The 21,129-nt window shown below is 38.1% G+C and overlaps 1 protein-coding gene across 3 annotated transcripts in view; it reads right to left on the reverse strand.

Moving 5' to 3' along the window:
- LOC306762514 (RING finger protein 122-like) overlaps positions 1–21,129 on the reverse strand; it is a 24,232-nt gene continuing 3,103 nt past the window's right edge. The window contains exons 2-8 of one of the 3 annotated variants that reach the window (XM_079249019.1): positions 16,536–16,604; positions 16,231–16,432; positions 6,177–6,333; positions 5,044–5,086; positions 4,098–4,139; positions 3,627–3,709; positions 1–3,177 (exon numbers count right to left, since the gene is read on the reverse strand). In XM_079249019.1, coding sequence (XP_079105145.1) covers positions 3,057–3,177; positions 3,627–3,709; positions 4,098–4,139; positions 5,044–5,086; positions 6,177–6,286 — 399 coding nt within the window. In that variant the 5' untranslated portion in view covers positions 6,287–6,333; positions 16,231–16,432; positions 16,536–16,604 and the 3' untranslated portion in view covers positions 1–3,056. Of the gene's footprint in view, positions 3,178–3,626; positions 3,710–4,097; positions 4,140–5,043; positions 5,087–6,176; positions 6,334–12,395; positions 13,304–16,230; positions 16,433–16,535; positions 16,605–21,129 lie in introns of those variants that run through there. The other 2 variants (XM_079249020.1, XM_079249018.1) reach the window with 2 other exon arrangements.

The raw sequence follows: 21,129 nt of genomic DNA on the forward strand, positions 1-21,129 counted from the left end.
AATATCCAGCTATATTTAGGAACCATTGTGAGCAAAATGGGGGGTCTGTTGTTTTCTGAAGGTTGAATTATCATCTTATTCTCCTTCCTTAACATTATGAAAAAGATCAAAAGAGTTCAGTTTCATCAGGAGGTGTTTTGCCATTTTTGGGCAAAAAAAGAAATGAGCAAGCTGGAGTTTGTCATGCAAACAGTTACAGGAGTTACAATTCACACCGACATCGCAGCCATCATGAGAGTCCACAAATGACAGGATGAGGGATTCATGCTTAAAGCTATACAACAGTATCTGACCCCCACTTGCCCTATGAATATTTACTCTCTGATGACAGCTGGCTGGTGTCTCATCACTCTGATGTGGATCCGAACAATAGCCTATTGTGAGCTGTTGATGGTGAATGCTGTTCCCTTTCTGATGTTTTCTTTACAACAATGACCTCTTGAATACACCTGAAGTCAGAGGACAACTTTAACATAAAAGTTCTTAAATTCAGTAATATAATCTCAGACGAACTCAGACACAAAACAATTGACCTATTTAACAGAAACTAAGCCGAAGTTCATTTGGCCGTGCAGTATTGATTAGGGCATGCACCAGTGTAAAAAATGTGGTTGTTTTTCACGCCGTCAAAAGGAAATACTAAGAAAGCAGTGAGCAACACTTGCAAATTTGAGGTTAATGCGAAGAGGATGTCGTGTCAAATAATTTAAGACCACCAGGCAGCACAAAAAACACCAAGGCGCTGGCCTTTATGAACAAACATGCCTTCTATAGCATGGTAATAGGGAACACTACCAGTTTGATGTGTCACATGAAAAACCAGCATCTCAATGTTTAGAAATAATGGCAAGAAGCTAACGCTGCTAATGTTAGCCAGCAGGCAAAAATAAAAGAAGCAGCAGCCGCAGCTGGAAAGCCAATACAGCAGGAACTAAATTTGCTAAGCACAAGAGCCAGGTCAATAAGGTGGCTGACAGAGCACTGCAGCCAAGATGGTGCTACCTTTTTCACATTTTGTTTCCCAGTTTACACAAAGTGGTGACGCCCTCTATATCCACAAGTTGTTGGACAATATGACTGACATTAGCTTCACTATGGATATATGAAGTTCAGGCGTAAATCAGAGGAGTATTTTACAGCTCAGTGGGTTAATAAAAAAAATGGAGAGTTGTTTTGTATGGACAACAGTTCCCAGGATCACATACAAAGTTCCCTTCACTTGACTGCATGATTGCTCATTACAGCAATATTGATACTGAATATTCGCCAAATTTTACATATAAATGTAAAAGCACCACTTCAAGTAAGTGGTGCTGATTTCATGCAATTTATCCACTGATCATCAGCACATGCAAACAGCTATATAAAACCTTTGTTTTTTCCCAGTTTTCTCAGTTTCTCAGAGGAGTAACTATTGCTGCCCATAAAGGTTTATAAAACCAAAAACAAACATAAACACCACATAGGCAAAGCAGAACTCACACCCACTGTCAAGCTGGGTGGTGGAGGGGGTGATGATCTGGGCTTGTTTTGGAACCACAGGACCTGGACACCTTGCAGTGAGTGAAAGGACCACGAAGTCCTCTGTATGTGAGCTAAAGCTTAGCAAGAACTAGGTTAAGAGACACTGGTCCCCATTAACAGCAGCGACTCTACAGCAGAATGGCTGAAAGAGACTTGTTGACTAGTGTCGCGATCACCCAGTGAAAATTCAGACCTCAGCCTGATCTGTTCATCAATGACCAACCTCAATGAGCTGAAGAAACGCTGTGAAGAAGGGGGGACCAAAATACTTCCATTAAAAATGGGAGACAAAACAGAAGATGATTATTTCAACATGAGTTTTTCTCATGCTAATATCAGGAAGTGAATTAGTCATTCCCACAATACGATCTGCAGTTTAGCTTAGCTTTTGTTGAATAAATAAGGTCAGTGTTATATGCTATAATGTTGTTCTATTTACCTCATTTTAAGATGTTGTAAGGACCAGATTTTTTTTTCCAGGAATGTCCTGATATATTTAGCCTTACAACTGAGACGATATGTGTTTTCTTCGCACATCTACTGTATATCTCATTAAATCCATGTATAAGTTTTTTGCTTTTTTTTCTCTTTTTGTCAGTCTAAGGAAAAGAAATCCAAACATTTACCTTCCTAAAAGATACAGTTTTAACAATGCTAACAACACATTTGTAGTAGAATTAGCAAGTACACGTCCTACCCTGTTAACACAGATTTCTTTAGTAGACTTTAATGAAAATGTGGCTTTAAGGCACTTGTATGTTAGCTTTCAGTTTTAGGCAATTCTCTAAGATCTTTATTGTAATTATGCTGTGCTCCATTAGAACTTGAAGTCAGGACTTCATAATTCCCTGTAAGAAAGTTAAACTGAAATGCTTTACATAAGTCAGATTCAGCCCTGATTCTCATAGTCCAACAAGAGTCCCACATGGATGGCCTGGGCATAAAAGACGAGCAACAGTTGTAGTAATGAGCATTTCTAAGCACCTCTGTCTATCAGTCACACCGTCCAGTCTCCATCGGTAAGTACAACACTGTGGTGTTTGGATGAATACATGATGTAAAAATATTGAATAAGAATCCACTGCTTTTGCTAGCCACAGTTAGCCTGGCCAGATAGCATATCCAACTGGTAGTATGACTTGCAACTGGAATTCAACCCACGTGTGGTCATTTCCAGCTCTGACATATGACTTCCGAGGCCAATTGAAAGCAGGGTTAGAGCTACCGTATATCATGACCACCATGTTGTGTCTTGGTGAAAAGTCCTTACAATTACCTCCTATATCGCATCGTTGCAGAGTCCCTTCGTATAATTTCCCAGGTACAGTCTTTGACACTTTATGATCAGTCTGATACATATGTTCATATTAAATTCCACTTCCAGCTCTGCTCTGCTTAAAAAAAACTGAAAATGTATATATATACTGTATTTACACCATTAAAAAGACTGTCAGACGGTGGAACGGTGTCCTGTCCAGTTACAGTTTAAATGCCTGGAAATGGTTCAGCGTTGCTGGACACACTTCCTTGTCTCAGACCTCCAGGAGACTTTGTGGCCGCTCAGGTGCTTGTTGGGGTTCGGGCTGGATGCGACAAATGGGCTTGTTGCACATTGGACACACACTGCGAATCTCTAACCATTTTAGCAGACACCTTTAAAAGGACAAAAATGAAAGAGAGAGCACAGGTGGAAATGTCAAAAACTGGTCTGAAAGCACCTCCTTTTAGCTGCGGAGGAAAATAAAACAGGTCATGTTCAAACATGCCGAGACATGCTCTTTGGAATTTGGTACAATTTTTTGTAGGGAAGATTCTGTAAAAGTTGTGGACTGGTTTTGGCTGAGAAGCCAGTGGAGCCACTAACAAAGGATTAGCAGGCATCATGACTGCATGCTGTTGCATGCACATGGTTTCAGCTTTAGACTTTTGACATCTTAAGCCTCCAGCTAAAACAATAAAATGTGCTGCATAATCACCAGCTTGTGAAAGGGCTAATGAAATGAATCCTGTCTGGAGTTATTTTACACAACTGTAGCTGTGAACAAACATGATGTCAGACTAATGAAAGTATGATAATCACAAAGTGCAGAAAAGGAACTTACTTTTTATGAAAAGCATGAGAACATGGGCACACACCGAGCTCATCCCTGCTGCGAAATTCTTCTAAACACACTGCACATGTTTGCTGGAAAAAAAAAAAAAAAGGACTGAAACCAATTTAAATTTTTGACAAAGTCAGATTAATAATGTACAGATTATTTCTACTGCAACAGTGTGTCAGTTTGTGAACTGATTAAACCATACAGTTAACGGTCATAAATGTGTTTATTCACCATATTTCACCGGATTAGAAAATTTTCAACAGTATTATGCTGTAACTGGACAGTGACAGTTTCCTGTTTTTCTCCTGCAAACTTACCAAAGCTCGTCAAAGTAGTAAATGATTTGCTTAAAACTGTCTTAATTTAACCTCATCCTGTTACAGTTTTGTCACTTGAGTCACTGTTAACCTTTTCTTTTAACTATTTTCTGACAGCACTTATCCGATGCCTTTTGCCAAGTGTTCAACTTACACCAAGAAGGCTCAGCTTCTTCCCAGCTCCTTTTAAAACCACCTGTTGGTCAAAATAAATTTGAGAAAAAAAAATTTAATTCAAGAAATTACAATGCAGGTATATATAACATAATGTAACCATAGCATATTTTGACACTATAAACCCTGACATAAGCAAAACAATTGATTTTACTGCTGAACATTCTGGGTTTCATGTAAAAAGACAAACAACAACAGAAATTAAATTAAATTAAATTAAATTAAATTAAATTAAATTAAATTAAATTAAATTAAATTAAATTAAATTAAATTAAATTAAATTAAATTAAAAAGCTGAACCCATATAAATAGCTATAACAAATAAATGAATAAAATATTGAATTTAATATTTATATTGTTAATCAATAATAACTTTTAATGTTGATAATTTTAGAATACAATACATATGTATCTATAAATAAAAATAATATTTTTTCTGGTCTACATTTAGGCTTTTCTAGAAGTAAATCCATACCTTTGTGTCTTTTTTTTTTTAAATTTTTTTTAAATGTTTTTACCTGAATGTTTCCATCCTACAGCTTTTCCATTTTGTTTATACTTGCTCGAAGTCTCAGATACAGCTGACTGACACTCTTTTCCACACTTCTCATTGAATTAACCTAGTTTAACAGACCTGTCAATCCTGTCCTCCTACAACTCTCTTTCAGCTGCAGGCTGTTTTGCATATTAAAGCTTATGTAGGTGTTTGCTTTAGAAATGCAAACAACATGGTGATCCATAACTTTTCCCTATATTTCATCTTGAAGAAACTATTAATTACACTTTTGCATTAACAAAAATGTTTGCATTTTTTTTATTGAATGTTCAGGTTTTTTTTTTTTCAATGTTTTCTTTTTTCTGTTGTTACTGTTTCTATTTTTGCCAGGGGGGCCATAGTTAAACTGTCTATGATAATAATATCTTACCTCATTGTAGCCATAGTTTTCTCTTGTGCCTTGTCTCCTCAGTCTGTGAAATGGAAAAACAAATGCATCATCATGACATTTTGAGTCGTAATAATTGTATCATACAATATGTCTAGGGACTCCGTATCTGTCTCCATCAGGACATGCCTCGTCATGCCTTATGAATCAGCTGAGATTCTACATACTTGAAGCCATCCTGGAATTTGCACAATGCCAAATTCAAGTAGCAGCCTGTGCCTCTTAGCTCATACAAAGCAGATCTTGTAACACTTAAAGGAGTGCACTCAGGGAAAGGATCTGTTGCAGAAAGCATGAAAAACTGGCCATTCCTTCACATTCATTGATCAATTCTAACTGGCTGCTGAATCTGAAAAATTTTCTTGGTTTGAAATGTACTTAAAAATGATTGAATTACAAGTTTTCCAGACACATTTTCCTCCAAATGATCTTAACTGCTCATCCTTATCCAGCCAACATGACTGATGAAAGATATTTTCCACTTCAGTCTGCCAACACACTTCTGGACTTTTTACTGTCATTGTTTTGGCCAAAATGTTGTTGATCAAGTTCTTGATCCAGGTCACCAACACAACCTTATCTAATACCCAGGGTCTAACTATACACCTAACTTTAACTAATATGCTGTCACAGTCCACAATCATTTTTTTATTATCTCTTTAACATCTGAAATTGATATATAACTTGTCATAAATTACCTAAACATAACCTCTTGCACAAGGGTTAAAATGCTTCCCCAGAAATCCATACATTTGACAGCAGTATGCTGGCCTAATTACAGTCTGGCTGCAACTGCCTAAAGCAGGGCTCACTTCTTGGTGGAGAAGATGTCAGGCTGTACATATACTTATTTCCTGTAGTAAAATGGAGCTACCATCAATACTTCAAACGCAGTCTAGGGTTAAAAGAAGTGCTCTTTTTGTCTGAGCTGACTTCATTTTTATTAATTCCTGCTCACCCTTAACCAAATAATGCCAAATGATGATAAAAAAAAAAATCCTAATAGAAGAAAGATTGACTGAATGAGCTCTGATTCACAGGAACAAGTTAGTTTTGTTCAGCTGTTGATCTCTCACCCCACATTTGTGATTCCTTCTTGTTTAGTCATTGTGTACCTGAACAGATAGCAGCAGAAGATGAGGCTGAGCATGAGGATGAAGAGGCCAATGCCCAGGATGATGATGTAAACGTTGAGCGGCAGGTGGAAGAGCTGTTCAGAAGTCATTTTGCAGTAAGGGTCAGAGTCCTGCAGTCCAAAGTCACACAGACACCCTGATGATGAGATGAATAAAACAGTACATTTATTTATAATGTTACAGAAGTCTTCACGATGCATTTAAACTACAACAGCCTGTACAAACATTAGTATATTGTTTTCATGAACTGATGACAATAACACAAATAAACATTCATGTATTCACAAGCATGCAGCATTATGTCAGAAAATGTAATATTTTAAACATGAACAGCCCAAACACAGACACAAAGACAGAATCCAACACTGTATATAACACCCAGCAGAAATCACCAAGACACAATGAATGCTTCCTCTGCGCTCACTATTTATTACACAGCAACACAATGTTAACATAAATAGTTTGCATTCTTCATGGCAATGTGACCTTTCTGGACGCTCTCATCACTGAATTGCTTCTTTTGTGTCTGTAGTACCCTAAAGACCCACTCAGTTCTGGAGTTACACTGAGACCTTTGACATTCGAGTTAGCTTAATTAACAATTTAATTTCTAAAAGTCCCACTCCATCTGGTATTGACCCCCTAAAACTTTTCTTTGCTCTTGAAAACATTTGCTCTTGGGTTTAGCATTATAAAACCTCTGGTGAACACATTCTTCTTCATCTAGTGAATTGGGATGTATGAATATATATATAGCACCACTACATACATTCAAATGATAAATGCCAAATTTAGAGACTTCATGTTAGCGTACTATTGTTAAGGCCAAGCAGTAGCAAAATTATGATCAGGGTTGTTAACGCTCATTCACTGAAAGTAAGACACATGGGTTTTTCATTACATTACCCATTAGTACACGCCTTATTTTCAGAGAAATGCTTGCAGAGCTCAGTGACCAAAGCAAAGCAGGGCAGGCGGTTTCCGCCCAAGGCAGCAAGTCAGTAAGTGTGGCGAGTTGGCAAGTCAGTGAGTCATCACCGGCCTCTTGAGAACTGTACCTCAACTGGCAGATTCCTCTTCTCCCTTTCCAAAGGTATTCTTTTGTGTCGCTTTCAGACCAGACAGATGTGTATTTTTTTTAATAAACACACATGCTGTGCTTCAGTCACCTAGCAATGCGTTGCCCTGTGACATGATGCTACATACTGGTTGAATGTTGTTTGGTTGAAAGTTAGCTTAAGATAGGAGGTGCTAATGACAGGTAGTTTTAGTACAAACGGTAGGGTACATCAACAATATCTGTGTATGGCATGATTTGTGGGGTTCATGATCTGTGTCTAAATAAACTGATTTAATCTCTGTTGTAGGTAAATACATGTTCGGGTTAGATATGGAGGCTTACAGAATCCAATTTGAGTGGCCCAGCTGTCAGCAGCTAGCCCGGCTTGAATTATGGTGAGTCTCCTGCAGGCCATATGTGGGCCAGATGTGCGTTAACGGCCTGTAAAGTAATTGTGGCAAGTATTTTAAGGGCCAGGATGTGTGGGAAACCCACCTTATGACAATTTCCTAGTGGGCCACATGTGGTGGTTATGTGGCTAAATTTGGCAGTCATACATTCAGTCAATGCCACAAGTAAAGGCCAAATTTGAGCCAAATAAAAATGCACATTTGGGCCATGGTTGTGCTCAACATTTTTGGTATCTGGTTACTTACTAACTTCACCATCATCATTGTGCTAACCTCTCATTGAAGCTTGCCAACTTCTCCTTGTACGTCGCTAACTTCTCATATGGCTTATACTAATCTCTCATCTCTCATTGTAGCTGATGCTAACTTCTTCTTGTAGCTTGAATTAACTTCCCATTGTAGTTTATGCTTTTCCATGTGTTTTATTTTATAAATTTCTCCTAGTAATTTGTGCTAAATCTAGTTTGTGCTAACTTCTCCATCTAGCTTTTCCCCTGTATTCATTGTTGTCTTGTTAAATTTATTTCAAAGTGTAAACAGAGTTTTTGTCATTGATAATTACTTATAATGGGAAAATCATGTCAACACTTGTAGTTTGTCAATCATTAAATGGCAAAATGTTCTCATGGTGCACATTTTTACAAAAGGTCTGCGATTTCTTCTTATTTAGCAACTGTTGTTGCTCACAAATTGGCTATTTTGGAGGGTTTGTTTTTTCCCAGTTGATGCAGTTGGAGGGCTAACTACCTGGTAAGGACGTCACCCACTATCTTACCTGGAATTACGAGACAATGGAATACAATAGAACTTCACCTTGAAGCCGGTAATTTCTCATTTCATTGCTTCCTCACAACACATGGAAAGCAGCTGTAAATCTCCATTAGATAAGTAGTTTTTGGTTCTTCCATTGTTCTATACGTAACACGTAGCCTGTATCATGTTGCTGTTTCAGGGCTGGAAATTGTTTTCTGTAGATTTTAACCAGAAATCCCAAACATGGTCCTGATGGCCAATTTCTTTATGGTATGTTTTTGTAACGTATAAATCAAAACTCCTTACGAACACATGAAGAAAGTTTAAAACTCAGCCAGAACTGGATATAAATTCACAGTGGTGCAATAGCTGCACCGAATGTTTATATTTTTACTGACAGCCTCTGTAGACCAAAGGTCTCACAGAAATTGTCTGTTTACTGTGTTTGCTGAATGTCTAAACAAGCAGCTGTAGGCTATCCCGCTCATCGTGAAAATGGTATAAGAGGCTTATATGCCAGTGTTGTGTTCTTGCACTTTTTCTTCATGGGAAACAATGAAAAAAATAGTCAAATTAGGGTTAAAACATGCAGCTGTGATATTTAAGATTGTGAGAGAAGGAAATAACCCACCAATTAAACCCTGTAGGGGTCAGCTGAATTACTTTTTATGTGCTGTCATCGATTTTATTGTCCAAACAGATTACGAGCATATCCCAGCATACAACCCCCCAATCCATAAATCTCACACTTACTCAGTTTCCAGCCTCCCCGAGAGTAGAGGATACAGGGTTAGATTTTGGTGGCTGCACTTGAGCAAAGGTATCTTTGTAACTGGTAAGGTCTGGCACACATGCTCCTCACTGCATCTGTGAAGACTCTTGTTTCAAATTGCAATTTAATACCGCTTACACTGTAGGGATTCTTTAGCTGAAGAGCTCTGAACTTTGGTGAAAGCTGAGCTACAAGTATACGATTTGTTGTTTGCTGCTTGCTGTCCACATGATTGCTGGCTTTTCCAAAGAACCTTTACAAATAATGGCTAAATATGTGGGTCTCTCAAAAGCACCATTTCAGTCTACAAAGCTCTTTCATGTGAACTTTTACAACCATTTATGTCACGCAGGAATTTGCCCCACTCGCTTTTTCGCTTTACTCACTGGAGATCGGGCTTGGGGGGGCAGAGAAGTATTCTTCAACCAGAGGGGATTGAACACAGCACTTTTCATTCCAATACGCACACGTCAGTCTCAATGAACTCCTTCTTGAGGTAAGGCGCCACAACTTGTACTGCCACAACAGCTCTCTGCTTCAGAAGCTTCTCTCTAATTGGCAGGGTCACCACAGTGGGGTATATTCTAAAAGGTTGTGGTAGACTGTTTGGCAGGAGGTTTGGGTTAAGGAGAAGGCAGCTGTAATCTTAGCACGATGTTAGTAAATCATTGATAGTGGAGCACTAAAAGGTAGGCCACCGTTCAGATGCATGTAGCATAAACAGGTCTGTACCTGACAGAGTCAGGCTAAAAACTAAGGCAGTGGCTGAGGAAGGCAGAGTGATAGTTGTTTTTTATAGAATCTTCCTGCATGGTATGCTTTTATTGAAATAAGATCAAGATGCTCTCACGAGCCACTTTGTTAGGATTCGTGGACATTTGGTGATTGGATTTTCTGTTTAGAGAGGATGATTTAAAAAAAAAAAAAAAAAGTTAAAAAAGTTTATTTAATTTTAGGTTTTAAAGGAAAAGACTAAAACTGAAATACAAGGCATTTTAATGTGGGGGTTGATGTGGACGAACCATAGAGAAGTGCTGCTTTTGGAGGTGCTTATCAGGTCAAGGGGTTTAGGCCATATGGGGGTTTTCCTGACATTTCCAAGCATTTTTGTTAACTGGAGTTTATTCCTGGTAATCTGCATGGTTTGTATTTTTCACCCCACCACAAATTTCTGGTACATTTCAGCTGACTAGATGCTGCGCTGAATGTTGCCTGAAGTACTCAAAGACCCCGGACCTCGCCTGCAGTCCATCTTTTAAATGATCAAAATACAAAGTTACGTTTGTAGAAGTAAAATAATCTTGTTTGCAGCCACACACTGGTTTATATGCAAAGTGCAGATCACTGCAGGTATATGTATCTACGAATCAGAATACTTAAGCTCACAGCTCTGTCCCTCAATAATTCTGGGGAATCTGTAAAGGCCGACTCATTTACTATTTTCTTTGCACACTTTGGGCCTCCTAGTACTAACATGTCATGTTTAAACCACCACAGCCTACCTGAGTATTGTTGATGGCCGTGTCCATCCCTTTATGACCACAATGTAGCATGATACGCAGGATGATGCACCATGTCACAAAGCTCAGATCATCTCCAACTGCTTCCTTTAACATGATGATGAGTTCACGGTCACTCGGCCTCCACAGCCACCAGATCTCAGTGCAACAGAGCAGTTATGGGATGCGGTGGAACGACAGATTCTCACAATGGATATATAGCCGACAAATCTGCCGCAACTGTGTGATGCTTCATGTCAATATGGAGCAAAATCTCTGAGGACTATCTGGTTGACATCAAGAATTAAGGCAGTTTTGAAGAAAAAAGGGGTTAAACCTGGTACTAGCAAGGTGGACCTAATAAACTGGCCAGTAAATGTAGCTTGACCTACACATATCCTATATACCCTGTCAAAACATACAGTTCTCTTTGTTTCTTATTAGTTTTGCCATAACTTTTTGGATAAAAATCCACACAATTATGAGATTAGGGTATATCATTTTCAGCATTTTAACATCCTGAATTGACAACCTGTCCAGGCTATACCCTGCCTCTCACCTGCTGATCGCTGAGATAGGCTCCAGCTTTACTACTACTCTAAATGGGAATAAGCGGTAAATGACATTGCCCTGACCCTTTTCCTGTAAATAAATCTTTGACAGAAAAGCCCAAGTGTAGTACCCAAGCCACCACTAGAGGAGATGTGGAACCATTTAGACATGTTTGGATGTATCTGAGGGAATATCGAGCTTTTTTTTTGTGCTGTTTCTGTTTTTGCTGATTTTAAAAAAAAATAAAATTCAGTTTTATGTCTATATGTAGTTATTTAATCTGTACTTGGGTTTCTGTTTTGTTTAGTTTTCTTACCAGGTTTGAAACTGCAGTTTTGCTGAAATTTAGCATGTTTACATTGTGCATTCTATTCTGCTGTTCATTAACCTGAATTTTTCCAATTAAATAAAAAGTCTCACGTTGAGCTTTTGACTTACTTAAAAAAGGTCCGAATGACTCTGATTGTAAAGACTACAATAAAATAAATCAGCTGCTAGACAACAAAAAGGCAGTAATGCGTGTTAGAGGAATTCTCTGTAAAATCATTTAATTTAACAATTTTAGGAAAAATATACTTTTAAATTGTTATATTAAAGAAGACTATACAATTAAATCCAGTTAGATATGTAGAATACATGCTTCAGACAATATTGTATTTACTCTGTTTTTAATTAGGATGTATCCAACCAATAATAATTTCTACGTCATTAATTCCAGTTGTGAAATTTAGCTCTGCATTTGATTTATTCAACAGATTTACTAAAAAGCAGTAGCTTGCCATGTTTCAGTGCCCTGGGGCGAATCTCTCTTGTTTTTGCTTAGTTCTAAACAAAAAAATTTCAACTCTAACTGTATATGTCAACATTTAGGGATTTTGCAAATGTTGTTTTTTTTTTTTTTAATTTGGAATTAAAATATAAACACTCCCAGATGAACTCTCTGTTGGATGAAGTTTAACATTTTAAAACATTTGTTAACATTTGCTTTCTTAGTTCTGTTACAACTCAAACATCTGGTTGTTATTGGGTGTGAATACTGAGTCACAATCATATTTATGGCTGTGCAAGAAGCAGCTTGTGTGGTGTACTGGGAAAACATTCAGCATTTATGAGATTAGGAAAAGGCGTTGCAGCCGGCAACACAAGACTTACCGTAACACCACTGAACAGGATGCATCAAACATGCAGATGTCTGGATGGTAAACCCAGGAAATGTTTGGGGTCAGGACCTCTCCACTGTCAGAAACCTCCACAACTTTTCAGAGATAGTTGCCTGGACAAAACTAATATTAAAAGTTGTGGCTGGTGCAGGTGTGGACTTTAGGCAGCTCAATAGAGATTCCCAGATACTTGAGAGGATCGTCCCTAAATATCCAGTGTCCCATTTGAACTCTGATCCCTCAGTGTGATGATTTCCCCTCACAAATGTGATACGGTCTCATCAACAGTACATGTATCAGGGGCAGAGATCTGAGTATTCCTTTGTGCCTTCCCAGTGCATGACAAAGAAACCAGTGTGGAGTCGCGAGGGTAAGAGGGCACTAATGTCTGACAAGATGAAGAAATATACTCCGAATCCCATGCAGTTATAAGCCACTGGCTGAGTGCAGTCACTGATTCTTTTTTTTCTTTTTCTTTTTTTTTTTTTTTTACTGTCACTAGGCTTTTCCGTCCCTCTTCCTTGTCTTCTCTCCTCAGCCTTTTCCTGTCTTGTCTTCTTTTAGATGTCCATGTTGATTTTCCTTTAAATCTGCATGTTTCCTTCTCTCTGGCTCCTGCTGAGGCTAATTATAGAGAAACAAAGGCAAAAAACATGGTTGGGTTCCCCGGCAGCATGGCCAGCCAGCCAACAAGGCAGGCAGATGGAGGCGAGCAGTCTGTGGAAAACAGTTCCTCATATCTCCCTCTGCCTTCCTGCTCTGAATGCCAAAAACACGGAGGTATGAAACACACCAGGACAGCGCCGCTAACGCTAATTCACACCCTCTTTTCTTCTCTTCTCCTGGATTTCTCTCTCACATTCACCCCGCTTCCTCGTCTCTCTTCTCCACTTCTCATCTACAGCTCTCAGTTTGTAAACAGATCCCTGCTCATGTGATTCAATGTCTGCATCACAGCTCTGTTTCACCGCCCCCTCCTTCCTCCCTCCTGGCTCGCCTGCCTGCCTGCTTGCCCTCCTTTTACCCCTCGCCCCCTCTAGGTCTTTTCTTCCACATGCAAATGCCCCCTCCCCATCTTTTCCCTCCTTTGCAGCTGCAAGCTATTATTGAAGCAGCTGCAGAGCAGATGGCAGACAGGCAGATGTTGAACCAGCATGGAGTAAGCTTACAATATAATAGTTAAAAGCTAACTTCATTGATTGCTATCCTTATAATTCATCAATACTTGCTATTTTGAAATGAGCCATCATAGATACAGACATTATAACCTTGGCAGAGGAGAAATTGAAGCAGCCTCTATCTTGGATGTCCAGCTAGCTGAGCAGTGGCCCACTTTTTCTGGTCCTGGAGCCTCAAATACGTCAAACTCAGAAATGATTATCAGTTTAACTATACTGGGATAGAAACCAGCAGGCACTTAGTCAGTATCATAAAGATAAATGTCAACAATGGGTGATAAGACACGCAGACAGTGAGAGATATCAGCAGGGGGTTAAACGCCGTGAGTAAACATGAAAGCAACATAAGACCAATTGATGCAGGGTTCAACACAACTATTATTGACAGATAGATGGACGGATGCAATCAATAAATCCCATGTGAGATGAATGGTAAGAAGCCACACAAAATCCGGATATTTCAAGCTCGTCTCCTGCAGTTTGCAAGGTTTTCTGAGGTCGTTCTGTTGGACTGAGCGCCACACTTTCAGCTGTGTTGCTTGGTATTTGCTGTTACTTTATTTTAAATGCTGTCACCTGACAACATAAACTGGGCCAAGGGAGTAAGCGCGCCACTGCTCAAATTAACTACTGTACACACAAACAATTGGTGGGAACGCACCCTGAGGTTATGTGCTAGAAAAAGGTCAGATCCTCAGCTCTGCCAAGTTAGGATTAATTCAGCCCGTGAGTTTATGTCTGTCACCAAAGCTGCTTTAACATATTTGCTGAACTATAAATGTGGCCTACTATGTGATTTCTGTAGCTAGAAAAGTCTTTAAACTATAAGTAGACATGTTTTATGTTGGCAAAAGAGATGATGCACCTTTTTATTCACTGTTCATTAACATTTTGTAGATTGCAACTTATTAGAGGAGAATAATCCATCCATTCAGATGGATTTTTTTTTTTATAGATAAGCAGATAAAACCTCATAATATAACTAAAGATATTCATATTATTTTCATTGTTACAAAACAATCCACTGCAATGTGTGCAAAATCTCAATGTGAGGCTTTCTTAACAGTGACCAAAGGTCCATCTAGAGGCCGATGTTCAGAGGTACAGCACACAACAAAGTGCAGGGCTTTTAAATAATATAGATGTAAAATATGATTAATAATCATTAATAATAATCCACTACAATGCAATCAAATATATTTAAAGTCACAAACAAAGGAAAAGCTGCATGTCCCTGAAAATTCCATTGTTTTTATCAGCCTAACAATGTTAAGCATTGCACCACTTGTATTTCGGATCAATGTGCTCTGGTTTGCTTGTGTAACCCAACTTATTGTTGTCTGTTCGTTCTTGCAGGAATTAAATCTTTTACAGTAAATTATCTAAACAATTTAAAATAAATTTAAACTTAAAATTAAGAACAACTGTTAACAAAACTGATGTTTAATGGATTAGTTCTTTATTATAATAATGTTTTTTGTGCCAAACATTAAACCACGGGAAAGCCGGTTTGCTCCCCTTTTAAATGGAACCACGTTTGTAGGGAAAGAACATTTATGGGAATAACGGCTGAGTTGAGTGTGTGAGCTGAACACATGAAAAACTTTTTAAATCTTCTCTGCCAATCCCAAGTAGTTCATAATCCACCAAATTAACATCCCTTCACTTGTAATGCTATGTTTAGTTTAAAAAATAAAAGTTTCCGTAATGAACCAAAAATGCTGTCTATTGTACTTAATGTTTGACCAAAAATCTTTTTACACTAACACAACACTTATAAGCAAACAATTTTACCTTAAAGGTCTCATATTATGCAAAATTCATTTTCTAAAGGTTTTCTAAGTCATATGTGTCTCCATAATTTGTGGCCCACAAAAGAGCAAACTGTCAGTCTCTCACTTGCTTGCTCCACTTTTTACTGAATGTGAGCTTGAACTCTGAGTCTGAAATCTTTCTCTTTGTGACCTCATGAAGGGAAATAACTACTTCCTCTGTAGCTTTTAAACATTTAAAGTTCCAGACACAGAAACTGCCTGTTCTCAGTAAAGCTCAAAGCCACTTCTAGAATAGCTGAAATTAAGGATCAAGTCTAAATTTGGGGGAACGCACTTTGAAAGAAAAATATTTTTTGACCTCTGACACCATATGAAATTATTTAAAAAGTGTATAATATGGGAACTTTAGAGTTTATCCAAAATTTGCCTCAACAGCAGTGTGAAGCTTTAATATTTTTAAAATGTAAAACTTTAATTTCTTTTTTTCTGTAATGGTTTAGAATAGTTTTGTTATACTTTCACTGATTAATTTGCAATAATGGCTCCCACTCTGCAGAGACACAGTGCAGGTATTTAATGATATGAAGCCTTTTTTTGTGCATTGAGCAGGTAGCATAATTACTGTTGTATCAAGGTCACAAAACATAAGCCAGTGCTGTTAAAGAGTTTAGCTGCATGCTGGTCTCCTTGCACGACACACCTGTGCTCATTTCCTTTGATTTTAGAAAAAAAATAATAACATTTGGAGTTTAAAGTTGAGCAACAAAAACTAGTTATTGTGCACACAAGTCAGATTCCAACCAAATAAATCCAAAAGATTTAATTAAAGAAAACAAAGAAAATCATCCTCATAGTAGTGTAAACGCCTCATTACCTGGCTGCAGTTTGGAAGCAGGTTGTCCGTAGAGTAGGCCGTCTCCTTGGTGGCATGCTCCTCAAGATGGTCATGAATACTTTGTTTCTAGCTGGCTCTCGATACAGCAAAGCTTTTGTTGCCAATACTTTTAATCCAAGCTGTTGCAGCATCTTCAGTTTTGGCAGAAGTGCCTTTATGTGCATCAATTTTTCACAAATATCTATGGTATGAGAGGAAACTGTCCAATTAATAAATATTATGATTCAATTATTAAATTCAAGATGGAAATTTAACTTTTCCACAAAAAATGTGAACACACTTACCTAAATATTAATGACATATCCAAGCAGTGAAGAGATGCTGAGCAGATCCACTGCAGGAAAATGGGAGTCCTGGTTGGCACAGATTTGTAGTTTATGTCAGAGAAAACTTCCTTAAGTGATTCTGAATTTCGGAAGTTTTCAGAGAAAATGGTTACACAAAACCATTCCTACCTTTAAGTCTACCTTAATTACAAAAAAATTCACACAAAGCCCTTGTTTGCAGCTTTCACTACATACAAAGTAGTGAAAGTAATATATCCTGTATATGAATTATCCTATATATCAATTAATATCCTGAATTATTCCCCCTGGGGATGAATAAAGTATCTATCTATCTATCTATCTATCTATCCATCCATCCATCCATCCAGCCATCTATCCATGCATCCATCCATCTATCCATCCATCCATCCAATTTAAATCCATCTTTGCAACAGGTGACTGGACTGTGTTATGGTTAGAGTGGGCCCAAGGGATGAACAAACTAAGCTGTCTCCATGGAGCCCCACGCCACCAGGGGGGCCCTTAAAGTACTTAAATCTACCCTAACTGTCAAGACATCTTAATTGGACCCCCCCCCCCCCCCCCCCCCCCCCCCCCCACACACACACACACACACACACACACAACGCTAACAAGAAGTCATAGACAAGCTACAGCTTGTTGCATGTGAAGATTGCAGTTTTGCACATCTATGTACCTGTGCTCTGATTTAACACAAAGACAATAAACTGGTCAGCTTTGTCTCCTCTGTTGGCGTTGTCACTACGGTGGCCCTGAAATGTCACACCTTTACAAATACAAATTCACTAGGCCATAAAGGCATGCATCACATGGCATGGCCTCAAGTGCAAACTGATACAAAACCATCTGCAAACCCAGTAAGGCTGAAATCCACAGCTAAAGCATGGTATCCATGTCAGGTACCAACTGGCATCCAGTGTGATGTAAGCCAACAACAAGTAATGCAAATGTGAAAATTGGAGAGTATGAAATAAAGTATTAAGCACAAGTAATGTTTAGGCATACTGAGGTGGTCTGGGGCATCCCCAAATTACATTCTGCTGGCACCCTCATGAAGGTTTAGGCTGTTTCATTTTGTAATAACACAATAAAAACAGAAATGGTCAGACAGCAATATGTTACCATGCCTTTTGTTTGACACGGGGTATCGTTGAGGAGATGAGTTATAAATGTATTTGTTAATATTTAAGGGTGATTTTTTTTAAATCTACATATCTAATTATTCATTCATTCATTTTCCGAACCGCTTATTCCAATTCAGGGTCGCGGGGAAGCTGGAGCCTATCCCAGCCGGCTTTGGGTGACAGGCAGGGTACACCCTGGACAGCTCGCCAGTCCATCGCAGGGCCATATCTAATTACTTTCCATTAAAATATAACATAACCATGTTTTTTTCTTTTTACGCGTAACCCTAAGAAGTTCATTCTTTCAACAACACTGGCTTGGCTGGGCTCAGACTTGGAAAATCTGGGATAAAATGCCCGTGTTCACACACACCTTTCTCCTCATCTGCATGATTAAACCTTATACAGTTGTGTAACATTCCATTAGAAATAATTTCATGTAGTAAAATATAGACATGATAGTTTGCAATGGAAAATGCTGTAGTGTGTGGGCTTTTTCTTAGTACAATTTTGACCATGAGACAATTTCATATAACAGAAAATGTAGGCGTCTAATTGATTTCAAAAGGTGAACGCAGGCATGCATTAGTTTTGGAGGACAGAACAAGAAGTCATTTTACAATTTTACAAAACCTCATGTTAATAATAATAATTCATGAGTCTTTCTTTTTCTTCTTTGTCTAAGGAAATATTTGTTCACATTCACTGTGATGACAGCAGCATTTGCAAAAACATCTGGGAACTCATGTCTGACATGGGTTTGTCATTGCTCAACATTTTTTGGTCCGCTTTGACATATCTATCATTATATATGTCAGACGTTCTAATTTGATGAAAAGTCTGGACTTCTCAGGCCAGTTTAGCACCATGCTGTTGCTATGGATATATTGTGTGCATTGTTTTTGCTGAATAATGTCTGGCTATGAGGATATGTTGCTCTAAAACTTAAACATACCTTTAAGCCTTTATGTGCCTAATGTACCCCCTTACTGTCAGAGATGCAGGTTTTGGAAGACCCTTCTCTGGACACCAGAGAACATAGCATCCATTATTTCCACAAAGAATTATAATTTTGACCAATCTAATCGGGAAAGTTCTCAGGTTATCTTAGACCATGTTTACATATGGCTTCTTTGCTTGAGAGAGCTTTAACCTACCTTCATGGATGGAATGAGAAACTTTACTAACAGTGCAGTGAGCAACAGATGACAATACTTGTTGCTTAAATAAAGCAATAAACATTGCTTGGGACAGTTTACATACATGCCATCCCGTGTCTGATACTGCCTTCAATAGATGCTATATCTGTATGAAGTCCAGGAAAAATAGAGTCAAAACAAATTGTTACCCAGGAGCCAATACCCTGCTGAAGGAAAACTGTTTCTGTCTATGTATTTATTGTTAATAATCATCACTCAGCTACTTTATGCACATGCACGCTACATTTTTTTTACATCATCTCGGGTCGTGTGTTAATTGTTGAACACTGTGTTTTTTGTTTATGTGATTTGAACCTAAAGGCCAGGCTTTTAATTCATTGGTTGCGAGCCATTGTTATAGCATGCCGGTATGTATTTAGCAGACAGTGACTTAATTTTGTTGTACTTATCTTTTGTGAAAGTAAACCTCAATTCTGATTCAGATTTCCATGACAGAAGTCTGCCTTTTTTTTTTTTTTTTTAACACCTTAATGCCTAATACATCCGATTTAATACTTTTTGAGACATTTTGCATAACCATGTGGTAAAAACTTTGCTTTAAATGATTTGGTACTAGTTTGTTTTGCCCCCTCATGGATATTTTTTGCACTACAACAATTCTGACATATCAAACAACAACCCACCCACATAAAGTATGTGCAAATAATTTTGTTAATGAGCCAATGAGTTAGTCTTCCCTATTTCAAGCACAATTTTCTGAAGTTCCACTCAATTGTGGATGCAAATTGGTTAAGTTTCCTGAACTTCAATCCGTTTTCACTTAGGAGACTCTGCCTCTTTAAGGTGCTCTTTTCATACCTTATCATTTTACATTTAACATAAATAGTTACAACATGCTCTTCTGCTTTTTTCAGTGCCAATTTCAGTGATGCTGCCATCAAATCATTTATTCAATTATTCATTATCCTAACTGCTTAGTCCAATTAAGGGTGGTGGGGAAGCTGGAGCCTATCCCAGCAGTCTTTGGGCAAAAGAAGGGGTACACCCTGGACAGCTTGCCAGTCATCGCAGTGCGCCATCAAATCAAATGAACTTGTATTTTTTATGAAACAGTAAAATCTCACATTTAACATTTGACATAATTTCTGTGGATTATAAATAAAATACTGCTGTTTTGTAAGGAAAGGAAGAAAAATAGACTTGAAATTAGTTTTTTTAAAACGTAGTTGAGCATTGTCACCAATCGTACAATGACAAAAAGGCTAAACTGGTTTGATTTAAAGTCTGTAATTTTTATATGTATAATAAGTTAAGTAACAACAGAAGAAGTTAAGTTTTCTATACAAAAGAAATATCAAACATTAGATAATTATTTAACTTAATTTTAGTTCAGTCTCACTGACATCTGTGACAGCTAAAAGCATGTGTGGGACTTCTCCAGAAGAGGGCACACTACGATCACATTCTGCAGATGTTAATTCCAAACTATTGCATTGCAGAAGATGGCGCTGTTATTTGTTTATATAATGTTCTGGGTTCAACATGGACTGGCTCATAAAAAGCCAGTGTTTGTTTACAAACATTCTTGTCCAGAATCAGATCTCATCAAGCGTAAGTAAGTCAAATGATTGCACTGTTTTGATATGTCCTGGTAATCTAAAACATTTTGACTGTTAGTGGCACATTGGTGATATTGTGTAATAATACCCATGACTATAAAAACTGGTTTTCATTGCTCCTTTTCCTGACACAGCCCTACAAGCCAACAAAGACCATTCAGGCTGCGGGACAGGATCAGGATGACCCAGCACAACAAATTACAAGTTTTTCTTTTTTTTTTTAAAAAAGAAAAAAAAGAAAAGAAAAAGTTGACTGCCTCATGGAGGTCAGCCCCCTAGTGTGGTGCAATGAGAATATATGTAAATGGACTACCATGGCCCAACCAGACAGAACAAGATTAAACCAGCCTGCGCCTGACTGACGTCGCTTACCTCTAAACTTCCCATGTTTGACAATAAATTCCTGCAGAGTGCTAAGAGAAAGATGTGTGGATTGTGTAGACTGAGAGGGCAGCTAACTTTTTTTTTTTTAAACAAACTTTTTCTGAATGAAAAGGTGTGGATGTTCATAGTACTACATCTACCTCTAATGATGTCAGAATGACATAAGTTTTATAAAGTTTGGCCTACTTTACAGTGGAAGGCATCAGTGAACCATCCTTTTCTGATTCTGAATCATAATACAAGTTTCAGCACCTTGCAAATCCAAGTAACTTCACAGCAAGTG

Source organism: Telmatherina bonti (assembly GCF_933228915.1).
Source record: "Telmatherina bonti genome assembly, chromosome: 11".
Classification (NCBI taxonomy): Eukaryota; Metazoa; Chordata; class Actinopteri; order Atheriniformes; family Telmatherinidae; genus Telmatherina; species Telmatherina bonti.